General features: G+C 46.3%; 1 protein-coding gene across 1 annotated transcript in view; it reads left to right on the top strand.

The window, feature by feature from the left end:
- The first annotated feature begins 6,049 nt into the window (after positions 1-6,049).
- The window catches only part of LOC120055416 (rho GTPase-activating protein 12-like), a 48,404-nt gene continuing 37,902 nt past the window's right edge, over positions 6,050-16,551 (top strand). The window contains exon 1 of the mRNA XM_039003279.1: positions 6,050-6,103. Coding sequence (XP_038859207.1) covers positions 6,050-6,103 — 54 coding nt within the window. The remainder of the gene's footprint in view (positions 6,104-16,551) is intronic.

Raw genomic sequence — 16,551 nt, 5'->3', positions numbered from 1 at the left:
GGTGCTCTCACTCTAGTGGTAGCATGAGACGGAGTCTACAACCCACACAAGTGGCTCAGGTAGTGCAGCTCATCCAGGATGGCACATCAATGCGAGCTGTGGCAAGAAGGTTTGCTGTGTCTGTCAGCGTAGTGTCCAGAGCATGGAGGCGCTACCAGGAGACAGGCCAGTACATCAGGAGACGTGGAGGAGCCCGTAGGAGGGCAACAACCCAGCAGCAGGACCGCTACCTCCGCCTTTGTGCAAGGAGGTGCACTGCCAGAGCCCTGCAAAGTGACCTCCAACAGGCCACAAATGTGCATGTGTCTGCTCAAACGGTCAGAAACAGACTCCATGAGGGTGGTATGAGGGCCCGACGTCCACAGGTGGGGGTTGTGCTTACAGCCCAACACCGTGCAGGATGTTTGGCATTTGCCAGAGAACACCAATATTGGCAAATTCGCCACTGGCGCCCTGTGCTCTTCACAGATGAAAGCAGGTTCACACTGAGCACATGAGCACATGTGACAGACGTGACAGAGTCTGGAGACGCCGTGGAGAACGTTCTGCTGCCTGCAACATCCTCCAGCATGACCGGTTTGGCGGTGGGACAGTCATGGTGTGGGGTGGCATTTCTTTGTGGGGCCGCACAGCCCTCCATGTGCTCGCCAGAGGAAGCCTGACTGCCATTAGGTACCGAGATGAGATCCTTAGACCCCTTGTGAGACCATATGCTGACACATGCACATTTGTGGCCTGCTGGAGGTCATTTTGCAGGGCTCTGGCAGTGCACCTCCTTGCACAAAGGCGGAGGTAGCGGTCCTGCTGCTGGGTTGTTGCCCTCCTACGGGCTCCTCCACGTCTCCTGATGTACTGGCCTGTCTCCTGGTAGCGCCTCCATGCTCTGGACACTACGCTGACAGACACAGCAAACCTTCTTGCCACAGCTCGCATTGATGTGCCATCCTGGATGAGCTGCACTACCTGAGCCACTTGTGTGGGTTGTAGACTCCGTCTCATGCTACCACTAGAGTGAGAGCACCGCCAGCATTCAAAAGTGACCAAAACATCAGCCAGGAAGCATAGGAACTGAGAAGTGGTCTGTGGTCACCACCTGCAGAACCATTCCTTTTTTGGGGGTGTCTTACTTATTGCCTATAATTTCCACCTTTTGTCTATTCCATTTGCACAACAGCATGTTAAATTTATTGTCAATCAGTGTTGCTTCCTAAGTGGACAGTTTGATTTCACAGAAGAGTGATTGACTTGGAGTTACATTGTGTTGTTTAAGTGTTCCCTTTATTTTTTTGAGCAGTGTATATCAAAGATCTCTCTGTATATTGCTCCGTTCATCTTTGTCTCGATCCTGACTAGTCTCCCAGTCCCTGCCGCTGAAAAACATCCCCACAGCATGATGCTGCCACCACTATGCTGCACCGTAGGGATGGTGCCAGGTTTCCTCTAGACATGACGCTCATGCTAAAGAGTTAAATCTTGGTTCATCAGACCAGTGAATCTTGTTTCTCATGGTCTGAGAGTCTTTAGGTGCCTTTTTGCAGACTCCGAGTGGCCTGTCGTGTGTTTTACGGAGGAGTGGCTTCCGTCTGGTCAATCTACCATAAAAGCCTGATTGGTGGAGTGCTGCAGAGATGGTTGTCCTTCTGGAAGGTTCTCCCATCTCCACAGAGGAACTCTGGAGCTCTGTCAGAGTGACCATCGGATTCTTGGTCACCTCCCTGACCCTTCTCCCTCGAACATCTCAAGGATGATCAATGGAAACAGGATGCACCTGAGATCAATTTCGAGTCTCATAGCAAAGGGTCTGAATAGTTATGTAAATAAGGTATTTCTGTTTTTTATTTGAAATACATTTGCAAAAATTTCTAAAAACCTGTTTTCACTTTGTCATTTTGGGGTATTGTGTGTAGATTGAGGAGGATTTGTATTTATTTAATCAATTTTAGAATAAGGCTGTAACGTAACAAAATGTGTTAAAGGTCAAGCAGTCTGAATAGCTAGCTTGCCAGTGTTCATTTATTTATTTTTTTACCGTTATTTTACCAGGTAAGTTGACTGAGAACACGTTCTCATTTACAGCAAGGACCTGGGGAATAGTTACAGGGGAGAGGAGGGGGATGAATGAGCCAATTGTAAACTGGGGATTATTAGGTGGCCATGATGGTATGAGGGCCAGATTGGGAATTTAGCCAGGACACCGGGGTTAACACTCCTACTCTTACGATAAGTGCCATGGGATATTTAATGACCTCAGAGAGTCAGGACACCCATTTAACGTCCCATCCGAAAGACGGCACCCTACATAGGTCAATGTCCCCATTCACTGCCCTGGGGCATTGGGATATTTTTTAGACCAGAGGAAAGAGTGCCTCCTACTGGCCCTCCAACACCACTTCCAGCAGCATCTGGTCTCCCATCCAGGGACTGACCAGGACCAACCCTGCTTAGCTTCAGAAGCAAGCCAGCAGTGGTATGCAGTATGCTGCTGGCAGTTAAACCATATACAGTGCCTTCGGAAAGTATTCAGACCCCTTGACTTTTTACACATTGTTACGTTACAGCCTTAGCTAGCTATGTTCAGTAGGTGGCTGAATGAATAAAGAGACGGGGCATCATATAGTGTTAGCTTTCTGCCCTATTTGAGAAGTCAAATTGCTTTGGAAGAGTTATTTATACAGCTGCCACTGCTATCTTGATTTCCTTGCGTTTTTCTCTCCTCTGTTCCCTCAGTCTGCCCCCCACCTTCTCCAAGCAGTTAGGCCTGTTGCCCTAGCGACTCAACACAGTCACAGCGTGTACCCCAAGGTTTCCTTTAGGAAAATGTGATACTGGACATATGTAGTGGTTGCCTAGCCTAATTAGGCCAAATCGTTTTTTAGCTAGCAGCTTCTATGGAAATGCACTAGTACTTGTGCTAGTACTTGTTAGCGTTCTGGTAATATACACCCAACAGTTTTTTTCTGTGTGTTTTAGCACCCCCTTATGTACAAAGCCAGTCATAACCTTAAGGATGTATGAGAAAGACATATTACATTTTGGTCATTTAGCAGAAGCTCCTATCCAGAGCAACCTACAGTAGTGAGTGCATACATTTTCATATTTGTTCGTACCGGTGAGAACCAAACCCACAACCCTGGTGTTGCAAATGCCACGCTCTACCAACTGAGCCACATAGGACCATATGAACATCGGGTTCCCACCCAACCCTAGTGTTCACCTGATGGTTTGAACATGCAGTACTGTCTAGTAGTACACAGTACTGAACATGGAGCTGAATGTTTGGAGGACAGCTTTTCTTTTCTCTCCCTCTCTTTCTTTCTCGTTTCTCTTTTGAACAGTTTGCAGCCCTAATGGAGACAGAGCTGGACCTGTTCTGAGTGGTTTGGTCTCTGGTGGTTTGGTCTCTCTGAAACACATGTCATTATAGCACTAAGTACAGAGGAGATTTAATGGTTCACATAAACATCAGTGTGTTGTGCAGCCACAGTGGCAGACCAGCCTCTCCATCCATCACTCTTAATAGCCTGGCTCATAATGACTCATCTCATAATGACTCTTCTCATAATGACACTTCTGTTCTCATAATGACTCTTCTGTTCTCATAATGACTCTTCTGTTCTCATAATGACTCTTCTCATAATGACTCTTCTCATAATGACTCTTCTCATAATGACTCTTCTCATAATGACTCTTCTCTTCTCATCATGACTCTTCTCATAATGACTTCTCTTCTCATAATGACTTCTCTTCTCATAATGACTCTTCTCTTCTCATCATGACTCTTCTCTTCTCATCATGACTCTTCTCTTCTCATAATGACTCTTCTCATCATGACCCTTCTCATCATGACTCTTCTCTTCTCATCATAACTCTTCTCTTCTCATCATGACTCTTCTCTTCTCATCATGACTCTTCTCTTCTCATCATGACTCATCTCTTCTCATAATGACTCTTCTCATAATGACTCTTCTCATCATGACTCTTCTCATCATGACTCTTCTCATCATGACTCTTCTCATCATGACTCTTCTCATCATGACTCTTCTCATCATGACTCTTCTCATCATGACTCTTCTCATCATGACTCTTTTCTTCTCATCATGACTCTTTTCTTCTCATCATGACTCTTCTCTTCTCATCATGACTCTTCTCTTCTCATCATGACTCTTCTCATAATGATTCCCCTCTTCTCATCATGACTCTTCTCATAATGATTCCCCTCTTCTCATCATGACTCTTCTCATCATGATACCTCTCATCATGACTCTTCTCATCATGACTCTTCTCATCATGACTCTTCTCATAATGATTCTCCTCTTCTCATCATGACTCTTCTCATCATGACTCTTCTCATCATGACTCTTCTCATCATGACTCTTCTCATCATGACTCTTCTCATCATGACTCTTCTCTTCATGATTCTCCTCTTCTCATCATGACTCTTCGCTTCTCATCATGACTCTTCTCTTCTCATCATGACTCTTCTCTTCTCATCATGACTCTTCTCTTCTCATCATGACTCTTCTCATAATGATTCCCCTCTTCTCATCATGACTCTTCTCATAATGATTCCCCTCTTCTCATCATGATACCTCTCATCATGACTCTTCTCATCATGACTCTTCTCATCATGACTCTTCTCATAATGATTCTCCTCTTCTCATCATGACTCTTCTCATCATGACTCTTCTCATCATGACTCTTCTCATCATGACTCTTCTCATCATGACTCTTCTCATCATGACTCTTCTCATCATGATTCTCCTCTTCTCATCATGACTCTTCTCTTCTCATCATGACTCTTCTCTTCTCATCATGACTCTTCTCTTCTCATCATGACTCTTCTCTTCTCATCATGACTCTTCTCTTCTCATCATGACTCTTCTCTTCTCATCATGACTCTTCTCATAATGATTCCCCTCTTCTCATCATGACTCTTCTCATCATGATACCTCTCATCATGACTCTTCTCATCATGACTCTTCTCATCATGACTCTTCTCATCATGATTCTCCTCTTCTCATCATGACTCTTCTCATCATGACTCTTCTCATCATGACTCTTCTCATAATGATTCTCCTCTTCTCATCATGACTCTTCTCATCATGATTCTCCTCTTCTCATCATGTCTCTTCTCATCATGACTCTTCTCATCATGATTCTCCTCTTCTCATCATGACTCTTCTCATCATGATTCTCCTCTTCTCATCATGACTCTTCTCATCATGATTCTCCTCTTCTCATCCTGACTCTTCTCATCCTGACTCTTCTCATCCTGACTCTTCTCATCCTGACTCTTCTCATCATGACTCTTCTCATCATGACTCTTCTCATCATGACTCTTCTCATCATGACTCTTTTCTTCTCATCATGACTCTTCTCTTCTCATCATGACTCTTCTCATAATGATTCCCCTCTTCTCATCATGACTCTTCCCATAATGATTCCCCTCTTCTCATCATGACTCTTCCCATAATGATTCCCCTCTTCTCATCATGACTCTTCTCATCATGATACCTCTCATCATGACTCTTCTCATCATGACTCTTCTCATCATGATTCTCCTCTTCTCATCATGACTCTTCTCATCATGACTCTTCTCATAATGATTCTCCTCTTCTCATCATGACTCTTCTCATCATGACTCTTCTCATAATGATTCTCCTCTTCTCATCATGTCTCTTCTCATCATGACTCTTCTCATCATGACTCTTCTCATCATGATTCTCCTCTTCTCATCATGACTCTTCTCATCATGATTCTCCTCTTCTCATCCTGACTCTTCTCATCATGATTCTCCTCTTCTCATCATGACTCTTCTCATCATGACTCTTCTCATCATGACTCTTCTCATCATGACTCTTCTCATAATGATTCTTCTCTTCTCATCATGACTCTTCACATGCCGGACTACTGTTTTAGGTTGCGTTTAATCATCAGTGTTCAAACTTCCATCCTTTATCCCTGCGTTATGAATGCATGTGTTGTGTATGATGTGTGCAGCTTGCTGTACGTGTGAATGTTGCTGTGTTGAACCAACTCTGTGTTACGGATGGTCATAGTGCTGAGAGCCCTCGGTATCCTGTCCTCTAACAGGAGAGTTGAGGTGAGCCCTCTGTATCTTGTCCTCTAACAGGAGAGTTGAGGTGAGCCCTCGGTGTCTTGTCCTCTAACAGGAGAGTTGAGGTGAGCCCTCGGTGTCTTGTCCTCTAACAGGAGAGTTGAGGTGAGCCCTCGGTGTCTTGTCCTCTAACAGGAGAGTTGAGGTGAGCCCTCGGTATCTTGTCCTCTAACAGGAGAGTTGAGGTGAGCCCTCGGTATCTTGTCCTCTAACAGGAGAGTTGAGGTGAGCCCTCGGTATCTTGTCCTCTAACAGGAGAGTTGAGGTGAGCCCTCGGTATCTTGTCCTCTAACAGGAGAGTTGAGATGAGCCCTCGGTATCTTGTCCTCTAACAGGAGAGTTGAGATGAGCCCTCTGTATCTTGTCCTCTAACAGGAGAGTTGAGGTGAGCCCTCGGTATCTTGTCCTCTAACAGGAGAGTTGAGGTGAGCCCTCGGTGTCTTGTCCTCTAACAGGAGAGTTGAGGTGAGCCCTCGGTATCTTGTCCTCTAACAGGAGAGTTGAGATGAGCCCTCTGTATCTTGTCCTCTAACAGGAGAGTTGAGGTGAGCCCTCGGTATCTTGTCCTCTAACAGGAGAGTTGAGGTGAGCCCTCGGTGTCTTGTCCTCTAACAGGAGAGTTGAGATGAGCCCTCGGTATCTTGTCCTCTAACAGGAGAGTTGAGATGAGCCCTCGGTGTCTTGTCCTCTAACAGGAGAGTTGAGATGAGCCCTCGGTATCTTGTCCTCTAACAGGAGAGTTGAGATGAGCCCTCGGTGTCTTGTCCTCTAACAGGAGAGTTGAGATGAGCCCTCGGTGTCTTGTCCTGTAACAGGAGAGTTGAGATGAGCCCTCGGTATCTTGTCCTCTAACAGGAGAGTTGAGATGAGCCCTCGGTATCTTGTCCTCTAACAGGAGAGTTGAGATGAGCCCTCGGTGTCTTGTCCTCTAACAGGAGAGTTGAGATGAGCCCTCTGTATCTTGTCCTCTAACAGGAGAGTTGAAATGAGCCCTCGGTGTCTTGTCCTCTAACAGGAGAGTTGAGATGAGCCCTCGGTATCTTGTCCTCTAACAGGAGAGTTGAGATGAGCCCTCTGTATCTTGTCCTCTAACAGGAGAGTTGAGATGAGCCCTCGGTGTCTTGTCCTCTAACAGGAGTGTTGAGGAGAGTTGAGATGAGCCCTCTGTATCTTGTCCTCTAACAGGAGAGTTGAGGTGAGCCCTCTGTATCTTGTCCTCTAACAGGAGAGTTGAGATGAGCCCTCGGTATCTTGTCCTCTAACAGGAGAGTTGAGATGAGCCCTCGGTGTCTTGTCCTCTAACAGGAGTGTTGAGGAGAGTTGAGATGAGCCCTCTGTATCTTGTCCTCTAACAGGAGAGTTGAGATGAGCCCTCGGTATCTTGTCCTCTAACAGGAGAGTTGAGATGAGCCCTCGGTGTCTTGTCCTCTAACAGGAGTGTTGAGGAGAGTTGAGATGAGCCCTCTGTATCTTGTCCTCTAACAGGAGAGTTGAGATGAGCCCTCGGTGTCTTGTCCTCTAACAGGAGAGTTGAGATGAGCCCTCGGTATCTTGTCCTCTAACAGGAGAGTTGAGATGAGCCCTCTGTATCTTGTCCTCTAACAGGAGAGTTGAGATGAGCCCTCGGTATCTTGTCCTCTAACAGGAGAGTTGAGATGAGCCCTCTGTATCTTGTCCTCTAACAGGAGAGTTGAGATGAGCCCTCGGTGTCTTGTCCTCTAACAGGAGTGTTGAGGAGAGTTGAGATGAGCCCTCTGTATCTTGTCCTCTAACAGGAGAGTTGAGATGAGCCCTCGGTGTCTTGTCCTCTAACAGGAGTGTTGAGGTGAGCCCTCGGTATCTTGTCCTCTAACAGGAGAGTTGAGGTGAGGGAGAGGAGAGGTGAAGTAAGGTAGGACAGTTGAGGTGACGCAAGTTAAAGAGACGAGAGGGGACGGGAGGGGACGGGAGGGGACGAGAGGTGAGGTGTTGAGAATTAAGATAAGGTAGGAGAGGCTAATGGACCCCAGGAAGAGTAGCTGCTGCCTTGGCAGGAACTAATGGACCCCAGGAAGAGTAGCCGCTGCCTTGGCAGGAACTAATGGACCCCAGGAAGAGTAGCTGCTGCCTTGGCAGGAACTAATGGACCCCAGGAAGAGTAGCTGATGCCTTGGCAGGAACTAATGGACCCCAGGAAGAGTAGCTGATGCCTTGGCAGGAACTAATGGACCCCAGGAAGAGTAGCCGCTGCCTTGGCAGGAACTAATGGACCCCAGGAAGAGTAGCCGCTGCCTTGGCAGGAACTAATGGACCCCAGGAAGAGTAGCCGCTGCCTTGGCAGGAACTAATGGACCCCAGGAAGAGTAGCTGCTGCCTTGGCAGGAACTAATGTGGATCCATAATAAATACACATCATCTCAGGCCTCTCTTTCCACAGCACTAATATGACTACTGATCCCACAGGGAAAGGGAAAGGGGGATACCTAGTCAGTTGTCCAACTGAATGCATTCAACTGAAATGTCTCCGCATTTAACCCAACCCCTCTAATTCAGGGAGGTGCGGGGGTCTGCCTTAATCGACATCCACGTCTTTGACGCCCAGGGAACAGTGGGTTAACTGCTTTGCTCAGGGGCAGAACGACAGGTTTTTACCTTGTCAGCTCGGGGATTCGATCCAGCAACCTTGGCCCAACCCTCTAACCACCAGGCTACCACAGCATCCTGTCCAACTGAATGCATTCAACTGAAATGTCTCCGCATTTAACCCAACCCCTCTAATTCAGGGAGGTGCGGGGGTCTGCCTTAATCGACATCCACGTCTTTGACGCCCAGGGAACAGTGGGTTAACTGCTTTGCTCAGGGGCAGAACGACAGGTTTTTACCTTGTCAGCTCGGGGATTCGATCCAGCAACCTTGGCCCAACCCTCTAACCACCAGGCTACCACAGCATCCTGTCCCAGTGAGTGTACTTCTACATCAAGATGCCTCACGCTACAGAAACAGCAGACTGGATCCTGCCCCATCGGCAAGCCTTACCCAGAGTCCTGCTAGTGCCTCCTATCGTGATTTTCTCTCAGAAGGTGTTAGGTAATTACCTCTCTAAACATTAGGCTTCACCTAGACTAAATCACTCTGCCTGATTTAAATGTTACTGTGTTATAGGTTACTGATGCTATCTGTGGGAGGACCTACTTGTGAAACCGCTCAATCAAGTGTGTGTGTGTGTGTGTGTGTGTGTGTGTGTGTGTGTGTGTGTGTGTGTGTGTGTGTGTGTTGGCCTGCAGAACATGTCCAGGTTGTTTTAAGTCCACTCCACGGTGTTTTAGGGAACATGTCACCTCTATTGACTTGAGTAATGGTGGTGTGTTATTTAGTTCTATCTGATCCATTATAAATAGTTAACTGACTTCTTCCCTCTGGCAGGATCCTAAGGCCTTTACACTGGCTGCTAGAGAGAGCATGCACGCTTTACTGTCATGCTTTACTGTCACGCTTTACTGTTGAACAAGGTTAGTGCCAGAGGCCAGACGTGCCCTTCTCTCTCTCCCTCGGGGCATTCTTGTTGACATTCCTCTTCCACCCACCTGTAAAATGGCTGCTAACCCAGAGAGAACAGAGCACCTCTTCACGAGGCACTCCTCTCTGAGCTCTACTGTGATGTAATCGAATCAGAGAAGAATGTGAGGCCCCAAATGGCACCCTATTCCCTATATAGTGCACTACTTTTGACCAGGGCACATAGGAAATAGCCACTATTGCCACTTGGGATGCACGTTTGGAAGCCCACATGCCTTCCTTCCTAATGGAATTTCACCTTCCTGATTTCATGGCACTGTCAGACAGTTCAAGTACCCCCCTGCCTCTCCTCATTGGTCATCTCCACCTCTCCCTGCTGTCTATCAACGCTGGCCCCGCCCACCCAACCGGTTCTCCCATAATTAAGTTACTAGGTTAGAGGGTGAGGGTTGTGTTCCAAATGGCACCCTATTCCCTATATTGTGCACTACTTTGACCAGAGCCCTATGGTCCCTGGTCAGAATAAGTGCACTATATGCCTATAGGGAACCAGGTGCCATCTGGGACACAGACCATACAGTAGTTCAAGAGGTCAACCCTTTCATGTCCCATGCAGTGATCCTATTGTGTCCTGCATGGTTGAGACAGAGAGAGTATTGATCCAGAATCCAGTCTGTCCTGTAGGGTTGAGACAGAGAGAGTATTGATCCAGAATCCAGTCTGTCCTGTAGGGTTGAGACAGAGAGAGTATTGATCCAGAATCCAGTCTGTCCTGTAGGGTTGAGACAGAGAGAGTATTGATCCAGAATCCAGTCTGTCCTGTAGGGTTGAGACAGAGAGAGTATTGATCCAGAATCCAGTCTGTCCTGTAGGGTTGAGACAGAGAGAGTATTGATCCAGAATCCAGTCTGTCCTGTAGGGTTGAGACAGAGAGAGTATTGATCCAGAATCCAGTCTGCCCTGTAGGGTTGAGACAGAGAGAGTATTGATCCAGAATCCAGTCTGCCCTGTAGGGTTGAGACAGAGAGAGTATTGATCCAGAATCCAGTCTGTCCTGTAGGGTTGAGACAGAGAGAGTATTGATCCAGAATCCAGTCTGTCCTGTAGGGTTGAGACAGAGAGAGTATTGATCCAGAATCCAGTCTGTCCTGTAGGGTTGAGACAGAGAGAGTATTGATCCAGAATCCAGTCTGTCCTGTAGGGTTGAGACAGAGAGAGTATTGATCCAGAATCCAGTCTGTCCTGTAGGGTTGAGACAGAGAGAGTATTGATCCAGAATCCAGTCTGTCCTGTAGGGTTGAGACAGAGAGAGTATTGATCCAGAATCCAGTCTGCCCTGTAGGGTTGAGACAGAGAGAGTATTGATCCAGAATCCAGTCTGTCCTGTAGGGTTGAGACAGAGAGAGTATTGATCCAGAATCCAGTCTGTCCTGTAGGGTTGAGACAGAGAGAGTATTGATCCAGAATCCAGTCTGTCCTGTAGGGTTGAGACAGAGAGAGTATTGATCCAGAATCCAGTCTGTCCACTCTTGCTCTCTCCTGCTCTCTCTCTCTCTCTTGCTCTCTCCTGCTCTCTCTCTCTCTCTCCTGCTCTCTCTCTCTGTCTCTCTCTCTCTCTCCTGCTCTCTCTCTCCTGCTCTCTCTTGCTCTCTCCTGCTCTCTCTCTCTCCTGCTCGCTCTCTCTCTCTCTCCTGCCCGCTCTCTCTCTCTCTCCTGCTCTCTCTCTCTCTCTCTCTCCTGCTCTCTCTCTCTCTCCTCTGCTCTCTCTCTCTCTCCTCTGCTCTCTCTCTCTCTCTTGCTCTCCTTCTCTCTTGCTCTCCTGCTCTCTCTCTCTCCTGCTCTCTCTCTCTCGCTCTCTCTTTCTCCTGCTCTCTCTCTCTCTTGCTCTCATTCTCTCCTGCTCTCTCTCTCCTGCTCTCTCTCTCCTGCTCTCTCTCTCCTGCTCTCTCTCTCTCTCTCTTGCTCTCATTCTCTCTTGCTCTCTTTCTTTGCTCTGTCGGTTCCTGTGATTTGTTTCACACACACACTCGAGTCTCTTTTTTTGTTAGGGGTATGAACTGTACCTTTTAAACGTATCAGCGGTTCCTTCATTGTGAATGTTTTACCGTATAATCTATAACAGAGAAGCAATGGTTCTATGAAGTCTGTGACAAAGCTGACCGATACCTTGTCAACTAAAAACGGCTTTTGATTGGATGAGTGAGCGACAACAACCGTCATTCCTGGAATCTTGTTTCTTAAGAAATAGTCATCGTTATTATGATGTAGCTCGTTGTGCTGGGCTCTGGTCAAAAGTAGTGCACTATATCGCTCGTTGTGCTGGGCTCTGGTCAAAAGTAGTGCACTATATCGCTCGTTGTGCTGGGCTCTGGTCAAAAGTAGTGCACTATATCGCTCGTTGTGCTGGGCTCTGGTCAAAAGTAGTGCACTATATCGCTCGTTGTGCTGGGCTCTGGTCAAAAGTAGTGCACTATATCGCTCGTTGTGCTGGGCTCTGGTCAAAAGTAGTGCACTATATCGTAGCTCGTTGTGCTGGGCTCTGGTCAAAAGTAGTGCACTATATCGTAGCTCGTTGTGCTGGGCTCTGGTCAAAAGTAGTGCACTATATCGCTCGTTGTGCTGGGCTCTGGTCAAAAGTAGTGCACTATATCGCTCGTTGTGCTGGGCTCTGGTCAAAAGTAGTGCACTATATCGTAGCTCGTTGTGCTTGGCTCTGGTCAAAAGTAGTGCACTATATCGCTCGTTTTGCTGGGCTCTGGTCAAAAGTAGTGCACTATATCGCTCGTTTTGCTGGGCTCTGGTCAAAAGTAGTGCACTATATCGTACCTCGTGCTGGGCTCTGGTCAAAAGTAGTGCACTATATCGTACCTCGTTGTGCTGAGCTCTGGTCAAAAGTAGTGCACTATGTCGTACCTCGTTGTGCTGGGCTCTGGTCAAAAGTAGTGCACTATATCGTACCTCGTTGTGCTGGGCTCTGGTCAAAAGTAGTGCACTATATCGTACCTCGTTGTACTGGGCTCTGGTCAAAAGTAGTGCACTATATCGTAGCTCGTTGTGCTGGGCTCTGGTCAAAAGTAGTGCACTATATCGCTCGTTGTGCTGGGCTCTGGTCAAAAGTGGTACACTATATAGCTCGTTGTGCTGGGCTCTGGTCAAGCGTACCAAGTAAACAGTGAGGGTAGAGTAGTAGGAGCCGTACCAAAGTAAAACAGTGAGGTAGTGTCGAGAGACGTACCAAAGTAAAACAGTGAGGTAGTGTAGAGGAGCGTACAAGAGAAAAGTAAACAGTGGAGTAGTGTAGAGGACCGTACCAAAGTAAAACAGTGAGGTAGGTAGAAGGAGCGTACCAAAGTAAAACAGTGAGGTAGTGTAGAGGTAACCGTACCAAAGTAACAGTGAGGTAGTGTAGAGGAGACTACAAGTAAAACAGTGAGGTAGTAGAGGACGTACCAAGTAAAACAGTGAGGTAGTGAGGAGCGTACCAAAGTAAAACAGTGAGGTATGTAGAGGAGTACCAAAGTAAAACCAGTGAGGTAGTGTAGAGGACGTACCAAAGTAAAACAGTGAGGTGAGTAGAGCGTACAAAGTAAAACAGTGAGGTATGTAGGAGGACGTACCAAGTAAAACAGTGAGGTAGTGTAAAGGATGTACCAAAGTAAAAACAGTGAGTGTAGGTAGAGGAACGTACCAAAGTAAAACAGTGAGGTAGAGGACGTTTACAACAGTAAAACATGAGGTAGTGTAGAGGAGTGTACCAAAGTAAAACAGCTGACGGTAGAGTAGAGGAACGTACCAAGTAAAACAGTGAGTATGTAGAGGATGTACACAAGTAAACAGTGAGGTAGAGGAAGTGTACCAAAGTAAAACAGTGAGGTAGTGTAAGGAGCGTACCAAAGTAAAACAGTGAGTAGTGTAAGGGCAGTACCAAGTAAACATGAGGTATAAGAGAGGCCGTACCAAAGTAAAACAGTGAGGTAGTGTAGAGGTGCCGTACCAAAGTAAAAACAGTGAGGTAGCCTGAGAGGAGCGTACCAAAGTAAAACAGTGAGGTAGGTAGAGGACCGTACCAAAGTAAAAAGTGAGGTAGTGTAGAGTGACCCCGTTTTAACAAAGTAAAACAGTGAGGTAGTGTAGAGCCTACCAAGAAAATGAGGTAGTGTGAGAGGCGTACCAAAGTAAAACAGTGAGGTAGTGTAGAGGACGTACCAAAGTAAAACAGTTGAGGTAGAGTAGAGGAGCGTACCAAAGTAAAACAGTGAGGTAGTGTAGAGGAAGCGTACAATAGTAAAACAGTGAGGTAGTGTAGAGGAGCGTACCAAATAAAACAGTGAGGTAGTTAGAGGACCGTACCAAAGTAAAAACAGTGAGGTAGTGTAGAGGAGCGTACCAAGTAAAACAGTGAGGTAGTGTAGAGGAACGTACCAAAGTAAAACGTAGTGAGGTAGTTGTATGAGTGGCCTGTACAAAGTAAGACAGTGAGTGACGTAGTACTAGAGGAGCGTACCAGAGTAAAACAGTGAGGTAGTGTAGAGGAGCGTACAAGTAACAACAGTGAGGTAGTGTAGTAGGAGCGTACCAAAGTAAAACAGTGAGGTAGTGTAGAGGCCGTACCAAAGTAAAACAGTTGAGGTAGTGTAGAGGAACGTACCAAAGTAAAACAGTGAGTAGTGTAAAGGACGTAAACCAAGTAAAACAGTGAGGTAGTGTAGAGGACCGTACAAAGTAAAACAGTGAGGTAGTTCTAGAGGACCGTACCAAAGTAAAACATGATGTAGTGTTTTGAGGGCCGTACCAAAGTAAAACAGTGAGGTAGTGTAGAGAGCGTACCAAAGTAAAAACAGTGAGGTTAGTGTAGAGGAGCGTACCAAGTAAAACAGTAGGTAGTGTAGAGGAGCGTACCAAAGTAAAACAGTGAGGTAGATGTAAGGACCGTACCAAAGTAAAACATGAGGTAGTGTAGAGGACACGTACCAAAGTAACAGTGAGGTAGGTAGAGGAGCGTACCAAAGTAAAACAGTGGAGGTAGTGTAGAGGAATCGTACCAAAGTAAAACAGTGAGGTAGGGTAGAGGAGCGTACCAAAGTAAAACAGTGAGGTAGTGTAGAGGAGCTGTACCAAGTAAAACAGTGAGGTAGTGTAGAGGACAGTACCAAATAAACGTGAGTGTATGTAGAGGACCGTACCAAAGTAAAACAGTGAGGTAGTGTAGAGGAACGTACCAAAGTAAAACAGTGAGGTAGAGTAGAGGAGCGTACCAAAGTAAAACAGTGAGGTAGTGTAGAGGAGCGTACCAAAGTAAAACAGTGAGTAGAGGAGCGTACCAAAGTAAAACAGTGAGGTAGTAGAGAACGTACAAAGTAAATACAGTTGAGTAGTGTAGAGGACCGTACCAAAGTAAACAGTGAGTAGTGTAGAGGAGCGTACCAAAGTAAAACAGTGAGGTAGTGTAGAGGAGCCGTACCAAAGTAAAACAGTGAGGTAGTGAGAGAGCGTACCAAAGTAAACAGTGAGGTAGTGTAGAGGACCGTACCAAAGTAAACAGTGAGGTAGTGTTGAGGACGTACCAAAGTAAAACAGTGAGTATAGAGTAGAGGACGTACAAAGTAAAACAGTGAGGTGTAGTAGAGGAACGTACCAACAGTAAAACAGTGAGGTAGAGGAGTGTTAGTCAAGAACAAAAGTAAAACAGTGAGGTAGTGTAGAGGAGCGTACCAAAGTAAAACAGTGAGGTAGTGTAGAGGCACCGTACCAAAGTAAACAGTGAGGTAGTAGAGGAGTGTACCAAAGTAAACAGTGAGGTAGTGTAGAGGACGTGTACCAAAGTAAAACAGTGAGGTAGAGGAGGAATGCCAAGACCCGTACCAAAGTAAAACAGTGAGGTATGGAGGTACCAAGTAAACATGAGGTATTGTAGAGAGTTACCAAAGTAAAACAGTGAGGTAGTGTAGAGGACCGTACCAAAGTAAAACAGTGAGGTAGTGTAGAGGAGCCGTACCAAAGTAAATCGTGAGGTAGTAGTAGAGGACCGGTACCAAGTAAAACAGTGAGGTAGTGTAGGAGTGACCAAAGTAAAACAGTGAGGTAGTGTAGAGGAGTAGTACAAGTAAAACAGTGAGGTAGTGTAGAGGACCGTACCAAAGTAAAACAAGTGAGGTAGATGACGGCCCAAAGTAAAAAGTGAGGTAGTGTAGAGGAACGTACCAAAGTAAAACAGTGAGGTAATGTAGAGGACCGTTACCAAGTAAAACAGTGAGGTAGTGTAGAGGGCCTACCAAAGTAAAACAGTGAGGTAGTGTAGAGGAAGCGTACAAAAGTAAAACAGTGAGGTAGTGTAGAGGAGCGTATCCAAAGTAAAACAGTGAGGTAGTGTAGAGGGGTACCAAAGTAAAAACAGTGAGGTAGGAGTAGAGGAACGTACCAAAGTAAAACAGTGAGGTAGTGTAGAGGAGGTACCAAAGTAAAACAGTGAGGTAGTGTAGAGGACCGTACCAAAGTAAAACAGTGAGGTAGTGTAGAGGACCGTACCAACGTAAAACAGTGAGGTAGTGTAGAGGACGTACCAAAGTAAAACAGTGAGGTAGTGTAGAGGAACGTACCAAAGTAAAACAGTGAGGTAGTGTAGAGGAGCGTACCAAAGTAAAACAGTGAGGTAGTAGAGGGACCGTACCAAAGTAAACAGTGAGGTAGTCTAGGCCGTACCAAAGTAACAGTGAGGTAGTGTAGAGGAACGTACCAAGTAAAACAGTTGAGGTAGTGTAGAGGAAGCGTACCAAAGTAAACAGTGATGGAGTAAGAGGACGTACCAAAGTAAACAGTGAGGTAGTGTAGAGGGCCGTACCAAGTAAAACAGTGAGGTAGTGTAAGAGGAGCGTACCAAAGTAAAACAGTGAGGTAGTGTAGAGGATCGCGTACCAAGTAAACAGTGAGGTAGTGTAGAG

Source organism: Salvelinus namaycush, chromosome 11, assembly GCF_016432855.1.
Source record: "Salvelinus namaycush isolate Seneca chromosome 11, SaNama_1.0, whole genome shotgun sequence".
Lineage (NCBI taxonomy): Eukaryota > Metazoa > Chordata > Actinopteri > Salmoniformes > Salmonidae > Salvelinus > Salvelinus namaycush.
The sequence above is the reverse complement of the archived record's forward strand: the minus strand, read 5'-3'. Positions and strand labels throughout refer to the sequence as shown.